This window comes from Carya illinoinensis, chromosome 14, assembly GCF_018687715.1.
Source record: "Carya illinoinensis cultivar Pawnee chromosome 14, C.illinoinensisPawnee_v1, whole genome shotgun sequence".
In the NCBI taxonomy this organism is placed as follows: Eukaryota; Viridiplantae; Streptophyta; class Magnoliopsida; order Fagales; family Juglandaceae; genus Carya; species Carya illinoinensis.
In genome coordinates, this window is record NC_056765.1 from 2,105,513 (window position 1) to 2,131,316 (window position 25,804).

General features: G+C 35.7%; 4 protein-coding genes across 6 annotated transcripts; 2 read left to right on the forward strand and 2 right to left on the reverse strand.

Moving 5' to 3' along the window:
• Positions 1 to 507: 507 nt before the first annotated feature.
• LOC122294082 (nucleoside diphosphate kinase B) lies at positions 508 to 2,794 on the forward strand. Its single transcript, XM_043102539.1, has 4 exons — positions 508 to 688; positions 1,162 to 1,210; positions 1,846 to 2,077; positions 2,481 to 2,794. Exons 1-4 carry the CDS (start codon positions 638 to 640, stop codon positions 2,593 to 2,595), a joined length of 447 nt encoding a protein of 148 aa, XP_042958473.1. The 5' UTR covers positions 508 to 637; the 3' UTR covers positions 2,596 to 2,794.
• Positions 2,795 to 3,056: 262 nt separating this feature from the next.
• LOC122294079 (ELMO domain-containing protein A-like) lies at positions 3,057 to 14,063 on the reverse strand. 3 transcript variants are annotated; one of them, XM_043102538.1, is made up of 10 exons: positions 13,576 to 14,063; positions 13,336 to 13,435; positions 11,940 to 12,049; positions 7,071 to 7,139; positions 6,694 to 6,809; positions 6,264 to 6,318; positions 4,709 to 4,829; positions 4,347 to 4,394; positions 3,969 to 4,063; positions 3,057 to 3,570 (listed from the first exon to the last, which is right to left on the reverse strand). In XM_043102538.1, exons 2-10 carry the CDS (start codon positions 13,361 to 13,363, stop codon positions 3,469 to 3,471), a joined length of 744 nt encoding a protein of 247 aa, XP_042958472.1. In that variant the 5' UTR covers positions 13,364 to 13,435; positions 13,576 to 14,063; the 3' UTR covers positions 3,057 to 3,468. The 3 variants fall into 3 exon arrangements, with proteins under 3 accessions (XP_042958472.1, XP_042958471.1, XP_042958470.1); XM_043102537.1 differs by lacking the exon at positions 13,336 to 13,435 and having other exon boundaries at positions 4,709 to 4,817; XM_043102536.1 differs by lacking the exon at positions 13,336 to 13,435 and having other exon boundaries at positions 13,576 to 14,061.
• A 3,224-nt stretch (positions 14,064 to 17,287) lies between these two features.
• Positions 17,288 to 21,622, forward strand: LOC122294222. Its single transcript, XM_043102791.1, has 5 exons — positions 17,288 to 17,802; positions 18,458 to 18,892; positions 19,010 to 19,099; positions 19,693 to 19,832; positions 20,965 to 21,622. Exons 1-5 carry the CDS (start codon positions 17,380 to 17,382, stop codon positions 21,404 to 21,406), a joined length of 1,530 nt encoding a protein of 509 aa, XP_042958725.1. The 5' UTR covers positions 17,288 to 17,379; the 3' UTR covers positions 21,407 to 21,622.
• A 383-nt stretch (positions 21,623 to 22,005) lies between these two features.
• Positions 22,006 to 24,810, reverse strand: LOC122294223 (protein mago nashi homolog). The gene is made up of 3 exons (XM_043102792.1): positions 24,479 to 24,810; positions 22,687 to 22,863; positions 22,006 to 22,222 (listed from the first exon to the last, which is right to left on the reverse strand). Exons 1-3 carry the CDS (start codon positions 24,710 to 24,712, stop codon positions 22,163 to 22,165), a joined length of 471 nt encoding a protein of 156 aa, XP_042958726.1. The 5' UTR covers positions 24,713 to 24,810; the 3' UTR covers positions 22,006 to 22,162.
• Between the last annotated feature and the right edge of the window lie 994 nt (positions 24,811 to 25,804).

Consider the following 25,804-nt stretch of genomic DNA (forward strand, 5'->3'; position numbering starts at 1 on the left):
AGCTAAGATAGATTATGAATCTAAGAGAATAAGAAACGAAGAAGAAAGGGGTGAGGGCCGTGAGGCATGAGATGTGCAAGTCTAAGACAATGTGAGAGATGGGGAGAATGAGAGTGAGAGCCAGAGGGTCCGAGAGAAGAAGAAATGACTAAAGAGAAATGAGCAAAACAACGTCGTTTTGCATACGTCATTTTACATATATATTTATTTAAAATAAATCGGAGTTTGGGATAAAACTGAACTCTAACTCCAACTCCAATTACTGATTACCTTGTCGAAATCACTCCAATTTCTGAAACTTCAGTAAAGTTGGAGGGAAGCAGAAGTCAGACAGAATCAAAAATTTCGGACAACCGCACAACCCTACTGTACACCCCTGAATTAGTCGGCGTTTTGTCGAGAACGCCTGCTGTTAATAAAAAGAAAACAATCCAGGAAAAAAAAAATAAAACGAGATTAAAAAAAATATATCAGAATATTTTCATACAGAGAGATACAAACGGGTCTTAACCGAATATTCCCGTGCACTTAGGGTTGTCTTTTCAGCCATCTATATAATACCAGTTCCCTGATTTCCCCGTCGCATTCTCACTCACTTTTTAGAGCTGCAACCCAAAAACCTTAAAGGGAGGAAAATATGGAGCAGACCTTCATCATGATCAAGCCCGATGGTGTCCAGAGGGGCCTGGTACCTCTGCTTTGTCTTTTTTTTTTTTTTTTGGGACTCTAATTTTTTGATTGTGTATCTATCTGCTGGGTGGTTGTTGGGGGATTTGTAGGGAAGGAAATGAAATTTTTTGTTTTTGTTTTTGGTTTTTTTTCTCGTTTCCTCGAGTCCAGTGATTGTGCTTGTTTTCGATAAATCTGAAGTGCCTGTCTAGGTTTTCATTTGTTATGTAAAGTGTTGATACTGTCTATAGATCTAGTTTTTGGTCGATGAGAGTTTTAAAAAATAACAGAAAATTTGTTGGCTGAATGATCTCAAAATTTATAGAGAATTTTATTGAATATGCAACTTGCTTTTCTTGGTTGGGTTGGGAATTTTCATCTACAGAGAATGGAATTCCTTTATTTTTCTTTCAATATTTTTATTTAATTTACAACGTGCAATTTTTGGTAACGAATATAGTTCAGTTTTCTAAAAGCATTTATCTGTCTCAGATTGGTGAGATCATTAGCAGATTTGAGAAGAAGGGGTTCTATCTGAAAGGTAATATCTTGTAACCAATTCATCCTATAATATGAGCTGAGAGTTTGGGGTTGGCTGTACCATCTTATAATATGAGCGGTGATAATTTAATGTCAGCCGGATTTTTAATTCTGTATTCGACTCTGAAATGGCAGTTATGCCATCCGTGGCGTACTCTTTGAAAGTCAATCTAAAATACTCATGTTTTGGCTGCATCAAAATTATGCTTTTGGCATAATTTGATTCGTAAGGTTCAAATTTTAAAATTTATTTTCCAAATCAAATTATGCTATGTGAATGGAATGTGGTGTGGAGGTCTTAAAACTGAGTTATTCATTTTAAAATCCTCTATATTCTTTCCTAGAAGCAGGGGAATGAATAACTAAAGGAAGCATGAAAACTTTTCTGAACTAGATGTGCAGACTCGAAGTCGTGACTGGCAAAAAGAATATTTTGATGGAATTTTCCTTAGTTGTTTTAAAAAAATGACCTTCTATAGTCTATGTTTAACTTATCGAAAATAAATAAATTTTTGCTTATCTTTTCTGAGTTTGATTGAAAAATACTATGGCCTCAACAGAGTATGGCTTAAAGCTAGCTGTTGAATATTGGAACTCCTTTTTTCTTCTCTAGTTGAGTACCTGTGACTTGTTTAGGTTTGAAGCTCATCACTGTGGACCGTGCATTTGCTGAGAAGCATTATGCGGATCTGTCTGCAAAGCCCTTTTTCAGTGGTTTGGTTGACTACATTATTTCTGGTGCTGTTGTTGCTATGGTTTGGGAGGGTAAGAATGTCGTGACAACTGGGCGAAAGATTATTGGAGCCACAAACCCCTCGGACTCTGCCCCTGGAACAATTCGTGGTGATTTTGCAGTTGAAATTGGCAGGTAATTTTATCTGCCATTATACCAATTGACATTGTAAAATACCAGGGTTTGGCCATCTTGCAGAAGTTGGAAATCTTGGAACTATCATTCACATGTTATTTTCTTGTGAGTTACAGTCATCTCATTTAGGCATTAATTGCCTTTATATTGTTATCTATGTTTATTATGTACTTGGTTTGGCTCTGGTGTCAACAGATTTTTTCAACTCTGGTTGTTTGCCTAAAGAAATGAACCAGCAAGTACCCTTTTCACTTATTGGTCACAGCACGCTATGCCTAGTTTTCCTATTTCTTTTGAATATCTTTCGAATGAATTGTTTTCAACCATGAAACCGATATGCTGCATAGATGAATGATACTCGGGGATTTGTAAATATCTGATGTTGAAGCTACTTTGTTTGCAGGAATGTTATTCACGGAAGCGATTCGGTTGAAAGTGCGAGGAAAGAAATTGCTCTGTGGTTTCCCGAAGGCCCCGCAAACTGGGGGAGTAGCCTTCACCCTTGGATCTATGAGTAAATGCTTGATTCAGTGATTGAGCTGCTGCTTGATGCCCAACATCCTTTTTCATTTATTGCTAGACTATTTGGAGAAGCTAGTTATGAAGTTTTGGCCTCGTCTGGTCATATACCTATTTCCTTAGAACATTAGACTTGCTGCTTGTCATTTAATGTAACGATATTTATTAAATATGAAGTTGGATGTGGGTTTGCGCGGATGGATGGATTTAACCCATTGGATGATAACACGACTTGCGAGAAATGTGGACAGGCTGTACGGATGGCACTGATGTGTTTATCATATTGAGCTTTCTTCCGAGCCACCTGAATTCTCATCCATTTACCATTGCAGACGACGATTTAGAAGACAATCTCACTGAGAATAGTACATATTTCTCAGGCAGAGAACAGGGGACTCTTGAATATCTTACACTGGCTGAGAGCATCCTAACCATAATTTAGATGCCCAAAAACAATACATGTAAAATGAGGTTTCTTTGCATTTTGGTGCCCAAGATGGGACACCACCATTTATTCAAAACGAAATCCCACATTGGTGCCCAAACGTTTTGAAATTACAAAAATGTTTTAGAGAAGTCAACTGTGGAGCGGCATTTAAACTTGCTGCTTGAAATCAGTTTTTCGTACTTTCTCGGCCTTACAAACTCTGGAAAGTGGAAACCCACCCTTTGCGGAACCAAATGGTACCATGCTGTGGTGAAGAAATCAAGCAGTATTTGAAACGAGAAGCAACATATCATATACAACAACATACCATTTACCTAAAAATGAGTGTCTCCAACAATGCGATAAATCTTGCCGTCACAAGAACAAGCGTCTCCACCGAATGTTGTTGTTAAATGCCATTATGTTAAATCTGCGAACTGTAAAACTATTGGGAAAGAAGGCCGTATGATGGCAACTGTTCCAAGCTTGTTATGTCTTCAAGCAATAGCTCTTGTTCCAGCTGACGACGTGTCGATTTCATCACCGCCTGTAAGGAACACATTAAATTATCACCGCCTGTAAGGCATTAATTGCCTTTATATTGAGTGAAAACTATTTTTCCTTTATATATATATATATATAAAGTTACGATAACACAACTTATCATGAAAAATTACACGCAATAAAAGAATATAATCATAAAAGCAGTCAGGTGAATAGCCTCTGCTGCAATATAAACATAGCATCTATGCATCCAGAGTACCACTACTCCAGAAAGGTTTATTCCAGCTATTATTAAGCAATAGGCTTTACTTTCATGAGGCTCTACTTTAGTCTGTTAGTCCATGATACTGCCTATCTACAAAGTACTCAGGTAACTGAGACGTTCTCTTCATAGACCTTTCCTATATCTACAAGGATATTTTTTGGCTGGAGAGAACATACATTGAAATCCATATATGATGCTCGCATAGAAAGCCACTGATGATCCATCAGCTTGAACGTGATGCAATAGAGCAGATCAAATGCCGATTCACTTTCTGCCAGGCAAAAGCATTAAGATTTTTTTTTAACATTAGTACTTCAAATAGCTAACAGTAAGGTATAATTAAATGGAAAAAGCTGATTAAGTACAGAATATTGAGCATTCATATCAGAAATGATTTTTTAATGTGGTGGATCAGCAAATCCTACAAATTTTGCATTCAGAAAAGAATGATGAACTAGGTGAAAGTAGAGCTTCTTCCCATATAAGCTCTACACCAACTTCCATAAACGACAATGTAGAATAAGCAGTACACACTAAGAACCAAGAAATATTACCTGCAAGAAACTTCAAAAATGTTGCTCCCACCAGTGTCCGCGGTTTGACTGTAGAGTTGATGCACACAATCAACTGATGAAAAGCATTAAATTCCTATTTAAATTACTTGATTGAAAGACAAAAAACCCATAGGTGCACCTCTCAAATTTGACATTTTTACCCACCACCATACTTTAGGACACAATCATTTCAGAAGTTTACAAAGATACATCGACAGAGATCTCTATCAAATATAAAATATTAAAATCCATAACATCGTAGAAGTACCAAGAATTCTATTTCAGTGCCCCTCCTGCCCAAACAAAACAAAAAAGCAGATAATTGCTCACAACACGAATTGAACAAGATAAAATATATTAACCTGCTTCCAGATCAAGCATCTGAATAAGCATGAATGTGATGTTCACACCAGCTACAGCAAATGGGTATTCCCACACTGACCGATCACCTTCCTGCTTTTGGAGAAGATCCTGGAAGGTTTTCTAGATTTAAAGGTTCAGTAAGCTTCAAGAGCAAAAATAATCAAGAGCTGCATATAAGGCCGTACTTAAACTTGCTTGACTCTAAAAATTAATCTAGTTGGGAGAGTGCCACAACTCCAGAAATAAAAACAAGTTGATGAGGCACACAGAATAGCCGGTGATATGCATCCAGTACCACACAAGATATAAAACTTCCCACACCCTGTTGTCAGCATGAAAAACTTGAAAAGACACTTCAGTAAAATAACCCACAACACTTCCAATGTCCAAAATTTATGAACTATTTCATACTACCAGACTCTAATGGAATGCAAGGCAGTGGTGTACTTGAGGTATATGTATGAAATAACCTAATATCATTTGCTCAGGTTACTTATGTCAAGCAGAACTTCAGTCCAGAGCATAAGGAGGCTAAAAAATATATAAATTAACAGGATCATTGTTTATCTTGGGGAAGGAAATGTAATTGCCCTCCAAAATACTTCATCATTCAACAGAAACGATAATGTGAAAAATCACAAGGCAAGTGGGTTTACCAAGGTTTCTAAATTTGCTGGGGGGAAAAAGAAAACATATTTCATAGCCAACAAAGAAGCAACTACTAAATTCCAGTGGTTTCTGTTGCCCTTTTGCATGTTTTAATCGTCTAGCTTTCTTCCCTTTCCTTTGAGCTCTTTTATTCAAAATTAGCAGTCTTTTAGTTTTCAAAACGTGTCTTTCAAAGAGAAAAATAAACATGAGAAAGGTTATTGAGATGTGACTGACTTCATTATTGGATGATATTGCAAAAACAAATGGATTCACAAAGATGAGTTACTCAGCTTTTTTTCTTTTCTTTCTTTCTTTCTTTCTTCCTTTTCTTTTCTTTTCTTTTTTTTTTTTTTTTTTTGCAGTAGAGGGTATAAAATGAATCTAAAAATTTTATAAATCTTTAAAACATTTTATAGTAAAAAATATTTTAAAAATTATATATGCTATTTTTTTTAGTTAATAAGATATTTTATTTCAAGTAAATAGTCATAGCCCAAGTACACAGGATGTATACAAGTGAGTACACCTAAATACATGCTAAAGTAAAACAGAACTATATATTTTAAATTAAATATCTTAAATTATTCTTGCACATCACACCGAATTTGTAACTAGTATAAGAAAAAAGCATCTAGCCAATTTTGCCATATTTAGAGGAAATGTTATGCAATTAATTTAACAAGAAAAAACAAGTGGCATTAGTTCTCCCATTCACTGCAATGTAGAAGGAAGCTCATCTCTTATAGAATTCAAAAGTGCTCCATTTTGTATCATCAAATTTCTTCAAAATTGTTGGTAACAAAAGCATTGCCATATATCAAAACATCTATTTGAAAACATTAGAAATAGTTATGGAAAAGAAGCAGGAGAGGTATAGAGAACAATATAAGAAACAGGCTATACCGGAAAATTCTTGGCAAAGAACAACAGATTCTCCAATGATATGAAACCACCACCTCTACCAGACAAAAATCAAAATTCAATTAATTAGAGGAGAAAAAGGAAAACCAAAATTAAAACAAGGGTTAAATACACTTTTAATCCCAAAACTATCAAGGGTTTTACACTTTGCAAACTAAACTTCCAAAACTGACACATTATACCCTCAAAAGGCTAGGAACTGGCAAGTAGCACCCTTCATCCAATTCTAACTGCTAAGCTCACAAGAAATAAGCTCTGACATAATATTGAATGTCACATCAAATCTCAATAAAGGGCACAGTTTGACATTTGATGGTAGTTGAGCAGGTACAAAGTATAAAACACCTTGTAGTTTATGTGCATAAAAATTTGTATTTAATCCTAAAAGCAATAGGAAACAGATAATATCTACCTAAAATCTGTTGATGGATCCTTGCCCTGCCAACCCATATCTTTCCACTGCTCAGATATAAGACCACGGAGTTCTACTTCAGGAAAGGCAGCATTCCATAAAGCCCTTAAAGCTTCCTGAAATAAAGAGAAGGCATATAAACATTAGAGCATTCACAATTCAATATTTTTCTACTGGATTTTATGGATGATCCATGTGTGTTTAACAAATCTTTGTCTAAATGTACAGATATTCCAAGTATATTTAACAAACTACTGAACCATAAGGATAGAAAATGTCGGAATTCATGCAAATTACACACCCACATAATCTATCAATTAACCCGAAAACCAAATCTACTTCCAAGAATTTAAACATGATAGCAGCCAAAGGGGTACCTGGTGCTCAGGGATTGAACAATCATAGGAAACATCTAAACGACTCTGCAGCCTCTGCAAGCGTTCCTCCTGACAACACCAAAGTCGAACTGATACAAATCACAATAAATCATAGAGAGTAGTTTGAAAGACAAGTTCAAAACTTAAACGATTCACAAGCAATGATGATAGAGGAATAAGATGACAAAACTGTCATTAAAAACAAAAAAAGGAAGCACCATGACTTTGCTGAGCTAAGGTAGATGTTCATCAAATATAAGAAACCACAACAAAGTTAAAGGTATATAAAAAGTTCATGCCAATTTCAAACAGTGCCAAATGTGAAAAAAATGCCCCACCAGAATAGGTGGACAGTTTCTGTAACATACGAGCCTAGAATAGGACTTAAGATTAATTTAGTTAGTATTTATTTATTTATCTATTTATATATAATTATTATTTTATTATTTTATTTCTTTTTATTATTTACTTCTATTTTATCGGGTTCTTATTATTTTTCAAATGGGATAGTAGACCAGATTAAATAGAGTTTTTAGCTCATAAGGTAGTTTTCTCTTATCTTGGTTCCTCTGTTGTCATCGGATGAGTTTCAATTTAAAAAGATTCCTAGATTAGAACCAACACTCAAACCAGACCTAACCTAATCTCTTGAAGACCAGGTAAAAAACTCCTTCCCTCATCTATAAAATCCCACGATACACTCAGATTCACCACACTAAAAGAAAAAAATAAATCTAGTTTACACGGAGAGGAAAAACTCACACGCATGGGCCTGGTTTTCTGCCAGCCACCGCCGACCACCCCAGGACTTCGGAGCACCACCCACGGTGCCAGAAATTGCCAACCAGCTCAACCCCATCGAACCCACTTCCTCCGGTAACCCACTGCTGCCACACTCACTCTCCTCCCTCTCTGTTTTTTCAGTTTTCAGCCCGTGTGTTTTCCACACATAGGGCTTCACTTATCTGAAACTAAAACAGGCCTTTGGGCCTTAGTCCCATTCAGCCTAGAGCCTTTTATTTTACAAGAATGCCCAAAGGGCCGTACCATGTATTGGACTCAACTTTTCTTTTAGAAACTAATAGTATTTTAAGTGGGCTGATTCTTTGTGTACTGAAATTGTTTTAGTAACTTTGAATGAGTTATTTTCTTTATTTGAGGCTGGGCTGCTTCAAATCAGAACAAGTTTTACAATTTACTTTTATTAGAGTATATTTAAGGGATTGAAAGTATGTCTTAAACTATATTTTAATGAATACTATGGAACCTATTATTTTAGTCAATTTTCTCTTTGGCTGGTCAGATCGGATTGTGTAAATTTATTATGTTATATTTTTAAATAGAAGACCAAAGAATATGTTATGAGTTTTAAATAATATTATATATTAATTTAGTATGGCTGAATAATTGTTGAATTAATCTATGGCATGATTCTTAGTACTTAGAATGCTATGATATATTTTCCTAGAATATTAGTGACGATTATCATCTCGTATAGGTAACGCGCTACAAGTTGAAAATTAGGAAACAGCACTAAGAGGTAAATAGTATGATCATATAAATGCATGTGTACTGTAAATATTATTGTTTTGTATGAAAATACAATGTGCTTATGATGGTTATCTACGCTATGCTAAGAGCCAAGTCAAGGTTAGATTCCTTTCAAGATCTTTGACGTATTATAACATGATACTTGTATGTATGGTTTTGTTGCTTGATGAACTGAATGTTATTAAAAAGTCACGTATGCCATGTAATGTTCACATAGTATTCAAGTCACATATGCCATGAAATGTTAATGTAATAATTTAAGTCAAGTATGCCATGTAATAAAATAACCAGATCATGTATGCCATGTTCATGTAAGTACTTAGATCATGTATGCTATGTTCATGTAGTACTTAGATCGTGTATGCCATGAAATGTCATAAAGTGTTTAAATTATGTTAGATCATGTCATGCTATTAGATCATGTCATGCTATGCTACACCATGTACAAGAAATGCCATGTATAAGAATATATCATGTTATGCCATGCCATGTACAAGAATATGCCATGCTAGAAAAGTCCATGAAGTCCAAGAAAGTTCTCATGCATTAAGAAAGATAAACATTTTAAGGTAACACGGACCCAAACTTGTTTACCTCAAGTTATGCTAAGACGGTATCACAGACTTAAGCGTGGTTATCACAAGTTAAGTGAAACACGGACTCAAGCGTGTCTCACTCAATGTCATGCAAGTTAAGTAAAACACGGACTCAAACGTGTTTTACCCCATGTTATGCAAATTAAGTAAAACACGGACCCAAGCGTGCTTCACTCCATGTTATGCAAGTTAAGTGAAACACGGATTGAAGCGTGTTTTACTCCATGCCATTTAAGTGAAGTGAAACACCATGTTATGCAAGTTAAGTGAAACATGGACTTAAGCGTGTTTCACTCCATGTTATGCAAGTTAAGTGAAACATGAACTCAAGCGTATTTCACTACATGATAAGTTATGGGGTGCCACGGACTCAAGCATGGTTCATCATATGTTACATTAAACACAAGATAAACAAGTTATTCATGCATTCACATTACATGTTTACGATGATTATGTATTTTTCTACTCATGTTAATGGTGTATAGACATGCTATGAGAATCTATGACGATATATGCATGTATTAAATTAAGTTATGATTATAAGAGTATGAACGATATATGTTGTTTGAAGAGTCTTTCGAAAATTAAGTCTATGCTAAGCTAAATAATATTTTACGGTATGATGTGCTATTTACTGAGTATTCGACTCATTTTGTTGTTGTTTGTCTTTCTGTTTTCTTCTATGTTTTATTGCCACAGATGGCGATTATGATGACGCAGAGATGGATGGCCAGGAATAGTTCTAGTATAAAGACTTAGACAAGAATAAGTGTCAATTACACAATGATTAGCTTTCTTTTACGTCATTTCAATAACTAGTCTTATTTAAGACTAGTTTATGTTTTACTTCATTTTCAGTTTCAAGTTCCAGAGACTATTTATGTTCTTTTCAATTAATATTTTCAATAAATGAGGTATTTCAGAAGGAAAATTCTTCTTATCATCCTCACACTTCACACACCATACTTAATTTCAGAATATCGAGTCTCTTTACCGGGCATTATATTATGTATGTTAGTAACGTCTCTATCCTACGGGAACAGGGTGTTACAGTTTCATACATATGGCAGGGCATAAGGATGCACAAAACCCAAAAGCCAGTGGCAAGGCCTTATAAAACTTCAAAATCAGGGATACCAGACACTACAAATTCAAAATTAGCCACAATATTGTTTTTTTGATAGGTAAATCAATAATGGCAGAAACCGCCGTATGTGGGATAAGGCTAATAGGTAAATCAATTAGCCACAATATTAGTTCATAATCAATTTTCATTAGCATGACGTGTTTCCACATCAGCCTGGTACATTCCACACCAAACTTGCAACTCCCAATGACATTTAATAAAGGAGAAAAATGTAAATGGATGATGGTTCGATGAGTGGAATACATCCAAGAAACTGCAAGCATCAGAGACAAGCAGTAAACAAAAATGAATGGGACATATAACTAAATGACATTACTTATATTAAAAAAAAAACAATAAATGGCATTAAAACTGTCCATGTGGTAATGTCAGGATGACACTTTTTTTAAAGTAATTTACTTATAAAAAATACTATCATTAAAAGCACAAAAGGCGCAATCAGTCGAAGTACACATGATGTATACAAAAGATACAAGAAAATCACATAAATTAAGCTCACTGAAGCCTATAGAAGCTGTCCAAAGGGCACTATGATTGTGCATTATATCCCTCAACAAACATAGAAGTGAAGGCCCGTATTGATTTTCAAAGTGCCTCTCATAACCTTGGGTTGGTGAACCAGAGGAAGGTTGCCTCGTAGAGGAGAGTTACAACAGAACAACAGAAATGCAAGATTTCAAGAACCTGAAGTGGGCCTCCAAAATCCTCAAATAGACTTGTGAAAGCCCAATGTAAGTTAGATTGCCCAAAAAATGAACTAGCCTTTGTACACCAATTTCAATGTGGATGAAACTAAGAACTAAAAATATCGGACTACTATCCAATAATATGGTATCCACTATCCAGGAGCACCAAGATAAAAAACATCAGACCATGTTTCTTCTAGTATTAATCGACTTGTCAAATGTTTAAATTATTAAATTAGGCCTTGTTTGGGAACATAAACCATCTCATCTCAAAATTTCTCATGATTTCTTTACCAAACATACTCAAACATAAACATTTTTCAACTTCAAATCTTCCACTTTTTCATCTAATCATTACAAATTTCCAAAACTTCCAAACAAAACACAAAAAAACTTCTTTTTTTTTATAATTTTTTTTTTTTTTATGTCGGGAAACCTTTCCAAGGCAGGGCCTTTCAGACCCACCCTTGTAGAGTAAACCCCGGTCCTATGCACCTCACCCTCGGAAGTTTCCAAAACACAAAAACAATTTAGCTTTTCAAATTCCAAAACAAAAATTATATCCAACAATTTTTAACTTTATAATATTTTTATTCAACCTTTTCTCTCCCCCTTTCCAAAACCCAATAAAACATCTGAACTCAAATCATTTTAATACTATTCACGGATTTCTCATCTTATCTCATTCCCCAAATGAGGTCTTAGTTTTTATTACTTTGCTGGTTAATAGATAATCCAAATATCTCCCGAAGTGTAATAACATAACTGTTTCATTTTTTTCCCCTTGAAAACTAGAGACTAGAATTGAATGGGTCCCCAAACAGAACATTAAAGAAACTGATGCAGTTGTACATAACTACTGCTAATTAATCAAATCATTAAAAAAAACCTGGCCAGGGGTTAAGTCAAATGAAGGGCGAGCATCACTCTCCCTTCTTTGTGCGCACACACAAGAAAGACCTCGGCCAAGCCATGCTGCCGATCCTGCCACAACTTCAGCTGCAACAAATAAAATTACCCACTAATGAAAATCAAGTTTCTAAAGTGTTCAGCTGCATATTTTTAGTCCATGATTGCACATCAAAATATTTAAGAATTTTTTTAAATGGTTGACTTTTTTTGGGTTTATATATATATATATATTGATAAGTAATATTAAAATTTGGCTTTATATTAATGTGGAGTCCACTAATGAATAATAATTAGACCAAATTTTTTGGGGGAAGACACAAAAGTACTTTTTTTTTTTTATAAGTAAAAAGAGATCTTATTAATGCAAGTAATTAGGCATAACCCAAGTACACAAGAAGTATAGAAAATGGAAACACCTAAATACAAGCTATGGACTAGGAACAAGCAAAGTCTAAAAAAGAAGCATTTAAAATGTCCCCATTCAATAACAAGAGTTTTCGCCCAAAAGCAAAGAGTTCAAAAGAAAAACTTTCCAAATTCTCCCAATGAACATTCTCTGTCATCAAAACAACATTCATTCCTTTCTAACCATAAGCACCACCTTTTTTTTTTTATAGGTAAAAGTAAATTTTATTAATGAAAAAGGCAAAGCCTGAGTACACTAGAGGTATACAAAGATCATGCCAGGTTACAACTAAGAACTAGTGAGAGTTACAAGCAAAGTATAGAGGAATCATCTTCCAAATATAAGCAATATGATGGCCGCCAATATATCCTTTCCAACAAGCCAATAGATGCAAAAGTATTTTAGGACTACTAAGAGGCGAGAATTGATTTGAGGATACAAAAATATTTATTAAAAAAAAAGAGGCAAAATCAGACCATGTCATGAGGTAAAAGCAATGAACAAACTAATTATACATACCACAAATTAGAAAGCATCATGTAGTAGCAGAAGGTAAAATCAAATTCGACAAGTCAGAACCCCATGCAGCACGAAATGCACAGAAACGGTTGAATTTTTTTTTATAAGTGCTGTCAAAAAGTAGAAACAGTTTTTGCAACAGAAACAGTTGAAAATTGGAATCAAACAACAAAATGATCCAACATAACGGATCAATGAGCTCGTTTTAGATACCATCTTCCACAGGCACACTAATAAGATTTTATAGTCACCATCTACTGCCATTGATTTGTATGAAAAATCAATCCAATATAACATGGACGTACAAGCGAGTAACCGACATTGTCATCATCACAGTCTCGCTCTCATGAGCTTCGCAGGCACTAAATTCATACAATATCTACAATAAAAATGCATATGAAATAAGAAATTATGATATATACAGTTGCAATCTCAAAATTTCACCCACCACAGCAAACTAGAATGGCAGAAGACATGAAGTCAGCGTAGAACTTCACTTATACTAGGGTTATATATCCAAGAGTCACTTCCAAGTCACAGATCCAAACCTCAAAAAAGAATAGAAGATACAAGTTCAGGGAGAGGGGGAAAGGGGGAGGGAAACTTTTGGGGAGAGGCGATACCTTCTAGAGAGAGAAAGTTGGAGACAGTTAGAAAAGAAAGGGAATTGACTCGGAGGAAAAACTACCGGAAGTTGAATGGCAGGTGTTGCCTCTCTCCAGGCCTTGAGAAATTCTCCTGACAGCGACAAATGACCCTCCTCTATCGTCCATATTCACCTCAATAGTCTACACCATCACTACCTTCACCGACAACCTCAAAAACCCTAAAAATTATCTTCCTCAGCGATCCACAACCGGAATTCAAGCCAACAGTCTAGTCAAACTCTAGCCAAAAAAAGTTACACTGCTGCAACAAAAATTCACCGAAACCGGATGGAAACCGCTACGATCCTTTCCGTACAGTTCGAATAAGGGGAATGCCGGAGAAGAAACCAGCAAGAAACAGTCCAAAACTCACCGGAATCGCAGTATGCGAAAAACAATAAATTTTTTTAAAAAAAAATAAAAAATCCTATCACTTCCGAAAAAGATCGAGGAAATGGAATTTGATTCGGACGAAAAGTGCACAGAAACGGACGAGATAGGGATCGGAATATGTAACGGGCCACAGCCCATGGCCTACGTTAGTTGGCATATAGTCCACATAATTGGCTTATAGTTACGACAGTTGAGTTGCTTAGTTGTCAAGTCAAGTCGGTTGTTAATAAAGTGCACACGCCATGGTCTTTGACCTCGTCAAAGTGAAAGTCTGTTGTTGAGTTTGTTGTTTTGTTGAGTCTATGTTTTGCATTATTTTAGAGGTTGTTTTGATTCCTGTAATTAGGGATTAGTTGTCACTTTTAAATATTCGTTCAGTTAATGAAAATGACAAAGAAATTTACTACAAGTAATTATTAAGAGACTGATCATCTCGAGTCATATCACTATCATTCTGTATTCATTTCTATGTTGTTCATAACGGTAATATACAGAGTCGATCAATCCATAGCTGAGGGTAACATTGGTACTCACTCTTCACAACTAACTGAGTCTTTAGAGGCTATTAGACAGGTTCAAGATTCGTATAAAAAAACTCATGATTCTTTACATCAGGTGGTAGTTGGGTAAGTTCAACAGTTACACGTCGTAGCAAGCAATTTGGAGATTTTGATAAAATAAGTGGGAAAATAGGTTGAAGAACCTATGGGTAGTCATGTTCTACACAGCAGCAACCCTCTTTTTGAAGATTCTGGTGGCATTCAAACTAAGGCTGTACGTTTGGAGTTTCCCACGTTTTGATGGGGAAGACCCAAATGGATGGCTCTACAGAGCTATCCAATTCATTAGTTATCACCAACTTCACCCTAGCACCATGTTTTGTTAGCTTCCTTCCATATGGAATGGAAGACTTTTACATAGTTTCAAGAATCGGAATTCTCAGGTGGATTTTCTAGCTGGAACATTTTTGTTTGTGCATTGCTGACCCGTTTTGGATCTTCAACTTATGAGGATCCAATGAAGGCTCTAACTAAGCCGCTGCAAACCACTACGGTGGAGGCATAGAAATGTGAGTTTAAGTATCTCTCCAACTAGCTTCATGGGTTAGTGGAGCCTTACAAGCTCAGCTATATTTTGGGAGGATATTCATTACATAGTTCAAATGATGCAGTCTCAATCTTTATTAAGTTCATTTGGCATTACAAAAATGCAAGAGGAAAATGTGATAGCATTAAGGAGGGTAGTTAAAATGGGTCCAGGACCTCCAAAGACCTCTTTGGCTCTTCATTCTCCTACTACCAAGGTTACTGTACTAGTGCAAAGGATGTCTCATACTCAAATGAATGAAAGAATGGATAAAGGTTGTTAATTGTGATGACAAGTGGGCACCAGGACATAAATGTTGTCCAGCTAAGTTGTTCATCATGGAATGTGAAGACTTAAGGGATGAAAAAGATACCAAATCTATACCTCCGCTTATTGAAGAAGGTGGGTCCAACTCTAAGCATTTTGGTGAAGAAGTCAAAGTCCACAAAAACAGATCAACCCTAAAAATTTCAATCCATGCGATCTCAGGATCACCAAACCCACGCACTATGAGAATGATCGGACAAATCAATAGAGTAAGGATTGTTATTTAATAGACATTGGAAGCACCCACAATCTTGTGGATTCCTTTATGATAACCAAGGCCCACATTCTAGTCTACCACACTACAGGACTATCGATCAAGGGGACTAGGGAGGCATTGTGCAGCGAAGGAATCACCAAGATAGTTGAATTTCAAATGCAATGTATCACATTTTCTATATAATTTTACGTAATAACATTAGATGGTTGTGATGTGGTTTTAGGAGTCCAGTGGTTGAAGACACTTGGGTCTATTTTGTGGGGCTTTTCTAGGTTATCTATGGCTTTTAAATTCCTTGGCAAAAATATTACTCTTCAAGGTCTCAACTCTACTGCATTATCACTAATGAAAGGTGAATAATTTGAGAGAGCTACTAAGATTGATAAAAGAGGTACCATGTTACAGCTTATTGAAGGTCCTGAATCTCATATTCATTCTATAGATCTTCAACCCCAAATACAAGCCGTTTTGGATCAATTTAAATCTGTTTTTGAAACTCCCATAGGATTACCACCCATTAGGACTCAAGACCACCATATTGAACTTTATGAAGGATCCAAACCAGTTTGTGTTAGACCTTATAGGTGTCAAAAGGTTTGAATACCTCTTTCTATTGGTTTCTTTCATTTATATAGAATAGAGTTATAACATAGAGCTGACTTTTTTAGCATGATATTAGTAGTTGATTGCTGTTGTTTACATTGTACACATTAAGTATCTACATGTTAAGTCAATGGTACAGCCACCTATTTCTCTGCTATTCTATCTGCAAATAGAAAGGCCTAAAAGTCCATTTACAGCCACCCATTTTACATGTTAAGTCAATGGTATAGCCCACCTTATCTGAAAAGAAAATGGCAACTTGCAGCTTGGAAAGTCTTCATCCGTTCTCTTTAACATCAATTTCACTCTTTACTATTGAGCTGGAGAAAAATTAATTTGAGATGAGAAAGTAATAGATTTTTGAATGATAAATGATCTAATATTTTTATGATAAGGCTTAAGAATTATTATATTCTCAAGTTGGTATGTAGAACATATCATTCACATCATTTGAATAGTAAAATTTAAATTTTAAAATTTATTTTTTAAATCAAATTATATCATGTAAACAATGCAGGATATAGAGGCCAACAATAGTCTGACGTAAATATCACGTGCCTGCATTTTAGACAAGCTAGTAATAGTTTATCTTCACGAAAAATTATATACACCACACTCACATCTTACTTTCATTGAATTATGTAAGATGTATATTTATTATCATTAGATTATCATTTATTGGATGATTATTTATTATTTAATAGTAATAAATGTGTCACATCTTACATAATGAGAAAAATATAAGATTAAACGTAATGAATACCCTTACACCTTTTTTACTATTGCATAATCTCATTAACTACTATTTTACTATCTAGTTTTTTCTTTTTTGCTATTTAAATATAGATTAAAAATTTCAGAATATAACCTTTTTGTATAATTTAGAAAACAATAAATTCAATTAATCAACGTAATCGTATAAGTGTATTATTACCCAAATCCTTACTGGTGTAAGGAAGAATGGACATACGAGCAATGCTTCCCACATAATGGCCATTCGAGTTGACCCAACTTGAGTTTTGTGCCCATTACTCAGCAAACCGCCCATGTCGGGCAGATACACGTGCTACAGGTCGTCTAAGGAAAACACAACCTTTCCATAACACGTCGTTTATACAGCAACCGGTGTTTCGATTTCAACCGAGTTGCAATCCGATACGTTTCACTGGTGTGGTCTCTCTCTGATCTCTCTCTCTCTCTCTCTGCTCAAACCTCAGACATGCAATCGCCAACCCCAACACTCGAGCTTTCCAAAACGTTAGGCGCCACAACCCACCACCGTTACATGGGATTTCCCCACACGATTTCATCCACCCAAGCCGTCTTCACCTCCATTCTCCCAAACCCAAGAAGCCTCAGAAGCCTTATTATCACGCAGGCCCGCAAACCCCACCACCGTCGCAACAACAAAGCCTCTACCCCCAAGCGGAGTCTGAGAATCGTGAAGGGAAACAAGGATAATGTGTGGAGTGTGGACAACGAGCTCTCAGAGAACGAGAGAGAGAAAGAGAAAGCCAGTAGAAGAATGCCTAGGGGGAAGAGACTGGTCAGGAGGAAGAGAATTAAGCCCGGTGGTGCTGATGCTGGGGTCGTGGTCTCTGGTGCTATGCTAATGGAGGTTGAGACTGTTCTACAAACTCAGGTACTGTCATTTTTATTCAGTTTGGAGTTATGGGGTGCGAATAGGATGCTTAACTCTGGGAATTTAGGGATTGGGGCTTTTCTAAAATCTTGAATACGTCGGTAAACTCAGGTGATTTTAATGCTCGAATATTGATTGCGATATGAACGTGTTTCTCTCTCTGCGTATTGAATTGAAGTTGGAGATAATAAATTGAGATTGTGGAAATTTGATATATTCTACTGATTCCTTTGATCTGATATGGAGAAAAGGTTGCAAAATGAAGGGTAGAAATTAGTATTTCCCAATTCTGAAATTCGAGGAAAAGGAAGTAGAGACACTATAACTTTGAATTGGTGATATATATAATTTTGTATCTTAATCATAAAATAAAATGGGATTAATGACGAGAATTTAATCCTTTATACGTAGGGAATTAACTAGAATACATTCAGAAGGAGCTGAAGCTTAGGGTTAATGTTCAAACTAGGTGATTTTTGGTTGATTATCAAGCATGAGTATTGTCAAATATAGTGCTTACATATTTTTTTGAATTATTTTAATTATTATATACAACGAGTAAGTGCATACTTAACATAGAACTTTACTAGCTACTTTTGCTGTCTTGGACTCATGGAGTGTTTAACCAAATGAGAAGGGTGGTTTATACTCTCAGGAACCTGTGATAAAACCAGTGTGGAATACATTTGCTAGTAGTGTCAGTGGAATATGGAAGGGTGTGGGGGCAGTATTTTCACCCATCACCGCTGAAATGGAGCCAATTGATATGGGAAACAGGAATGAAAACTTATACGATTGCTATACTGTTTCATGCATTGAGGCAATACCATCCCCTTCTGGAGGGCATACATCTGAAATTCGGAGGAAGATAAATTGGGTGACTTTGAATCCTTATGGTGAAGGACTTGGTGGCAGTAACAGAAGTAAAGAAGAGCATGAAGTTGGAGGTGCATCATTACCCACAAAGGTGATGTCTAGTAAAACTACACCGAGTTATACTTTGCCTGATTTTGAGTCTTTTGACTTCAAATCCAGTGACGTAATGGAAGAAGATGTCATGGCTAATGAACCTGGTCTTGTCTTTTTTGAGGTATGGATTACCGTTGTCCCCCCTTTTGATGACAGAATGAGTACTATGGAGCCAGGAGGAAGTAAATGATGCTGTTGAGAGTTTAGCTTAGGTGATATCTAATTTTTTGATTGGCAGGATGGATCTTATTCTCGGGGTCCCGTTGATATTCCAATCGAAGTTGATGATTCCAAATATTACCTTTCTCCAATTTTGAAGTTTGAACAAGTAAGTTTAACTTGACACTTGCAGATAATTGTTAGAAGAAAAATACTTTCCCATAGCTGCCTCTATGAGTGGCATAACAGGTTGTTTAACACTTTTAACTATTACTTTTGCTGGTCACTGATTGATCTTTAGGTCTAGAGTGTCAGTGTCAGAGCGAAACTGATTTCTCTATAATTTCATTTAACTAATATACACCATGTGTATTAATATGTGATATTGACTCGATAAATGGTGCTTTATCTTTTGGTTATTTGAAACTCTAGTTTCCTTTATTTTAGGATTTGTCTGTTGCTTTTTTTTCTCCCAAAGAGAGTAGAGCTATTCCAAGAAAATATTTAAACAGTTTCTAACATGTTTAAATATATGTCCCGTGTACTTGGTCTATGCCTAATTTTCTTACTAATAAAGTTCTTATTTACTGATTAAAAAAACACTCATTTAAATATCCATGTCCTCAAATATTTTATTGTCTATTGCACTTATATAAAAAAATATATATTTTATTGTCTATTGAGTTGCTTCAAAACTGCAGGAGTTTTTTTTTTTTTAATCAATTTCAATGCATGTAAATTGAGTTTCTTGATTTTCCTTAGTGTTTGGTAAAAGGTTGCCACAAAAGACTTCGGATCATCCACACTATAGAATTCAATGATGGTGGTTCAGACATACAGATAATGAGAGTAGCCATATATGAAGAAGAGTGGGTCAGTCCTGCTAGTCTTCCTGACCAAAGGTACTGTTATGCTTCACTTTTACAATTTAAATGCTTATTGTTCCAATGTATCTTTCATAATCAGATGAATCTAATTCAACAGATCTCTTCGTTCGATTAGAAACATCAAACAATATGAAAATCTATCATGGTCATTTGATATACTAGATTAGATACCTATTGTTATTGTATTGGTAGAGATGGAATCTTAAACCATATGAAATCCCTCGATAGCTTCTCCATTGATGCCCGATATTGGTGCAGCTAATAAGCTTCTCATTACCATGCTGGCGCCTTAATTACAGTTCAGTGGAAGATCAGTGAAATTTCTCTATGTGAAAAGATTTTCTCCTGATTTCAATAGCTATGCATAAAGAGGAAAGAATTTAGCCTGGAAGATATTAAATGGAACTTGGCATTTACATAAGCTGCTCAAGCTATTTGCTTCTTCTTCTTCTTTTCCTTTCTTTCTTTGAGGGGTATAAGGATGCATTATTGCAATTACCCCCGGGATTAGTCAGGATGCTGTTCCCAAACACCTGGTGCCAATATAAAAGAAAAAGCATTACTGCAATTTATTTTTGTCATTACTTTTCAGAGTTGGAGATATCCAAATGTTCTTTGAAACCCTAGGGTCAGAGATATTGCCATGACATGAAGATGAACTAGTCAAGAAGTATTTCCTTTTACAGGAAATATAGGAGAACCGTTTACTTCCTCTATAATCTGTGCATTCTTAGACTTGACTTAACATCTCATGACGTAACACTGCTTTCGATTAAATAACACCGTATCTCAATGATTGGCTGATACTAGATGTTTCTAACCAATGTCTTATGCACAAAAGCTTGAATGCCTAAATGGGTGATTCTAACCAATAGGCACAACTCTGACTAATCAGTCTTTCTTGGGAAACATTACTCGGTGACCTGAATGCCTTCGATTTCACAGCAATATGCTGTCGGCATTACTTCAATGAAAATGACAAGGGTACATGTTTTATTGTTCCTTAAATAAACCAAGAAGCCTTTATTTTGTTCAGGTGCGTGGTTTCCTAATTTCCACGGGTTTTACCATTTTGAGTTTGACTTGTAAACATTTTATACCTTCCGCTTTTACATGAGAAAACTAATTATAAAATTATGATTAGCAGTGATCAGGAGTTTGATATGAAGCCATTTTCTCAGCGGAAGCGTACCCAACAATCAGAGCTGACTGGCTCCTGGAAGGTGTTCGAGATTAGTGCTACTCCGGTATTTGGCGAGCAGGTGTCGTTGGGGGAAAGCAATGGCACCCCATATGTCTACCTCTGTACTGAAACTTTAAAGAAGAGGAGTTTGCCTGAAAATCTAGTCTACTTTAAAGAGGAAGAGATGTTAGACATGCAGGATGCCACCATGCTTTGGCTTCCAGGTGGTGTCACTTGCTATGTTGACGTAAACAAGGATGGCATCCTTTGTATTGGAGTTGGGTGGTACTCAGATGAAGGAATAAATCTCGTTATGGAGAGAGATTACGGTGTAGATGGGAAGCTTAAGGAGGTTCGATGGAAGTCAGAGTTAAAGAGAAGGTGGTCTGATCCACTCCCCAAGTAAAACTCACTTTTCAACAGTTTTGGTATATATATGGGGGTAAATGCTCGTGTATTTATTCAGATAAAGTAAACTTGTACACGTGCTTGAGAGTTCGATTGGCCAAGAAACTTTTGAGCGCATGAATACGCATGGTAGGAATGCGAGTTCATTATTTAAGATATATGTTTTTTTTTATATATTTTTTTAATGAAAATAGAAGAAAGATTGGAAGTACAATTGACTGAAAAAGGTTTTCCTTTTCCACAACAAATGAGCCAATTTTCTCATTCACACGTGCACAAACATCGAGTTACGTGTCTACGATCAAGATCTTCTAAAAGTTATTGTCATAATCTTCAAGCTAGAGTTCTTAGAAATCCTAATAATCGCTTTTAAATTAAATAATTCAGATTTTATCACCTATCAATGAAAATACATTTCCATAAAATTGAGGGTTAGAGTGTTCCTCTAGAGTCTATATAATTACGTTTTCTTCAGCTCTCACCTTCCTACATCCTCGCAACTTTAGAAAAGCAATGAGATGGGACGCAATTAGTATTCCATTTCTAGTTAAGTGTGCACACAAATCTCGAATCTAATTTAACCATTCACACGCTGGATAACAATAAAAAAGTACTTTACTTATATAAAAAAAAGTACTTTAACTATCAAATGGGAAAGATCGCACGCAAAAGAAAAAATTGTAACTGTTACAATGCAAACACAATACTTGGAATGGACATCGCACAGAAAAAAACAGGAACCCTTGATCCATCCTTATATTGGCTTAATCTTGAAATGGAGTGAAATGAGAGAGAATACAAAGCACTTCAGATCCTGCAACCACAGAAGACCAATAAGAACCAAGCCAAGGGCCATAAAACGTGTATAACCAGTAATGCCAAAAGTATACTCATACGAAAGAAAAACAATACCAGAGACATAGAAGGAAGGGAGACCAGATCTATACTGACAAAAAGAAAAAGGGTAGAAATACAATAAACCCAAAAGAGGATCGCTGCTATAGTTCTCCAGGGTATTATTAAGGAAACACCGACTAGGAAGCTTGCACCTTAAATTATCCTCCACAAGAAGACATTCATGACAAAGGCCACCAAGCGACATTTCAATCCAAGAGATCAAGCTGACCAAATGCCCTTTGACTAAACTATGGGCCAGTAAAGTTCATCACTCCAAACATCTCAAGTAACCTAATGGTATGGATTAGGTGCCTTTTCTAATGCAAATTACATAAAAATAATATCCTAGAAATCATAAAATGAATACGCAGATTAGCATACCTGAACAAGGTAATAGAATATGCGAAGACCTTCGGGGTCATTACTGCTCTGGACATCAACGAGGGATCCAATCTTCGAAGTGGTAAAAGAAATATGCTCGTTCCCCATCACAATCTCAAGTTCCTGCCTCCCAATACGGTCAGGTTCTGGCCATTGGTTATCGTCTTCCTTCAGGATCTGAACAAAACACCAATACAAGATTATCAGACTGAACAATATTAAGTGGAAACCTAAATGAAAAAAAGATAATAGAAAAACTCAAATATTAGTGACATATAGAATATGATGTTAACAATTGTAGGAATAAAACTAGATCAAAATTCAGAAGATAATTCAAATGCAAAGTTTATAGTGTCAATAAAGGAAGACTTCAAATAAGTCAACAGATAAGTCACTTTACAACTGTTCAAATAAGTCAAAGCGGTACATGAGATTCTCACCTCATAGGGCTCCTCTTACATTACTTTCAATGTACTTTTTCTTCTCTGTCCTGACGTGTAACTTGCACCAAAATTCAGTCACGCAGCCATTCATTTAGAATATGGACTTTGATACTTCCATGTTACTTACTTATCCTCTCTATTTCTCTCTTTCAATTATTAATTCCCTCCCATACATATGTTTGAATCAGTAGAATTCCTTACTCTGTTTGGCAAGTGGATGATGCCATGAAATGGGGTTCAGCTTCTAGGGATTTTGAAGATGAATGTCGCAAAGCGAATAAAAATTTATCTTCAATTTTTTCTTCTTGTTTTGTTACGTGAAAAATGTAGCCTCAACTTATAGAAGTACAAACCAGCAAGTGTAAGGCACCATCCGGTTCTAGGTAACAACGTATGAAGGAATGGAGACTGATTAAAAAATGTTTCTTTTTCAAATTACCTATATATATATTTCTTTGAAGCTTTTCTCTAACAATTCTTTGTTGTTTTTGAAATAGGGCCACATATAATTTCCTGACTAAACTCTAGACACGTGTAATGGCCCACAACACACGAATTAGCTATTTCATCAACTTTTCATCCATGGGACTAGGCCGCGAGAAACTGTTTGCATTCAAGGCTTCAAACCTTACTTAGACCTAGTGAAGCATACCCTCGAGACAAAGGCCGTTGCCACTTGTGCGCCAACCCCTAGGGGTTATGAGCACTTAAAATTCCCAAAGTACAAAACCTCAATATGTAAAAATATTTTTAAAATGAGCGCCAAAGAACCTCAACCGCACTTTCTTAAACCTAACTGTAAACTCGATCGTAGAAAACTACGCTTTTACAAGTCCCCTCCCTCCCTCTATGAAAGTCTAATTTTGTAGCGGATACAAGCGAAAAATCATTTTTTTTTTTTTAATTTTCTCCTGCATTTTTTCTCAAAGTCAGAGAAAAAAATCCCGAAAGTAACCAAAATAAACAAACACGGGAAGCCCTAAAGCCCTAGAATCTTCAAAAGCAATCAAAAGTCCAACAAACAAAAACCCTAGAAAGAGTAAATATCAGAGAAATGGCTCAATCCTCTAGAACTAGAAGGAAAACACCGGGAAAAATCACATAAGTAAATCCATTGGTCTCACTTCCTCTCTTGGTATTCCTCTCTAGGTATTTCTTCGTATTCCCAGCAACTAAACAGGTAATCCGGAACAAGAGACTAAAAATTAAACCCCGATGCCCCGATAAGGTCACATAAAAAAGGAGCACCCTTTAAACCCTAAAAAGAAACACGCAATATGAACACCCCCATTCTGAAGACACAAAACCCTAAAATTGAAAAAGAAAAAAAGAAAAAGAGTCGCGGGTACCTCGCTCTCGAGGATGATGCGGCGGCACTGCTTGAGGACAGCCGGAGTGACGTAGACCTGCTTCCGGATCATGGTGTCGTTCTTGTAGTTGGAGTTGTTGGCGTAGCGTAGCATGCCGTTGGAGCGGAACTCAAACTCCAGGAACTCGTGCCCGAATTTCCCCTTGTGCCCCACGTAGTACCTCACGTAGAACTCCTCCATCTCCTCCATCTCTCCTACCGGTGCTCCCGCCATTCCCAATTGCAGTGCGCACGGATCCTCCTGACTTCAGTTCTTATATTAGTCGCAAACTGGAAAGGGTTCGAGGATTTTCTGGATTCGAGTTGGGCTAAGGCTTTGTGTGGACTCGCCGTTTGGTGGGCTCTGGGCGTGTAACGATCAATTATTAGAGGAAGAGTCCCCGAGTATATAAAATTCTCACAAAATGATATTTTATAAAAATAAAAAAATAATATTATATATAGTCGTTGATTATATAATTATTTTTAAAAAAAAGTAAGATTTATTATTAAAAAATTATTATTTTTTTATATAAATTTTTTATTTATTTAATATTTTTAAAATGATTGTGACATTTAAATATTCGTAACTGTAATTATTATTTTAAAAAAATAAATGATATAATTTAATATAATTATTTTTATTATAAATTAAATCTTTTTAAAATTACGTTAACTTTTAAATTTATTTTGTAAAATTTTGTTGTGACGGTAATACTTATATTTTATTAAGAATAAATAATTTGTACAAATCCTAAATATGAAATTTAAAAGACGAAAAATTCTATTGCAATTAACTGGTGTGCTCTGCCAAGCCAAAAAAGAAAAATACATTGTGCTCCAGCGGCGTGGCCAACAACCAGCAACGTGCAGTTCTCCATTTACCAGGGGCAGCCAGCCAGTAGGATATAATCAGACAAGCTCTTGCAAGCGGACATTTGTAGTACTTTTTCTAATTTTTTAATGCCCACAAAAATTGAGAAAGAGAGAGACACAAAGGTGGCAAAAACAAACTCGCCCTTACGCAGTGAAAGGTGAGAGAGAGTAGATGTGATACCACGTTTAAGCGAGAAAAGTATAAAAGATCCAACGTTATTTGAATTATTGATTAGTCTTTTTAAAGTATTGATTAGTTCAAAAGCCTATAACCTTCCGCAGCCAAAATAGAAGTTTGGAGTTCAACACTCTCCCTCTCTAAAAGAATGAAAAAAAAAAAGATTATTTCAACTAGAAATATAAAAATTAAGTCATACAAATTCTTTTAGAATGTAGACCATATGACTTAAGCTGACATTTGAACATTACAGTAGAACTCAATTATTTAATA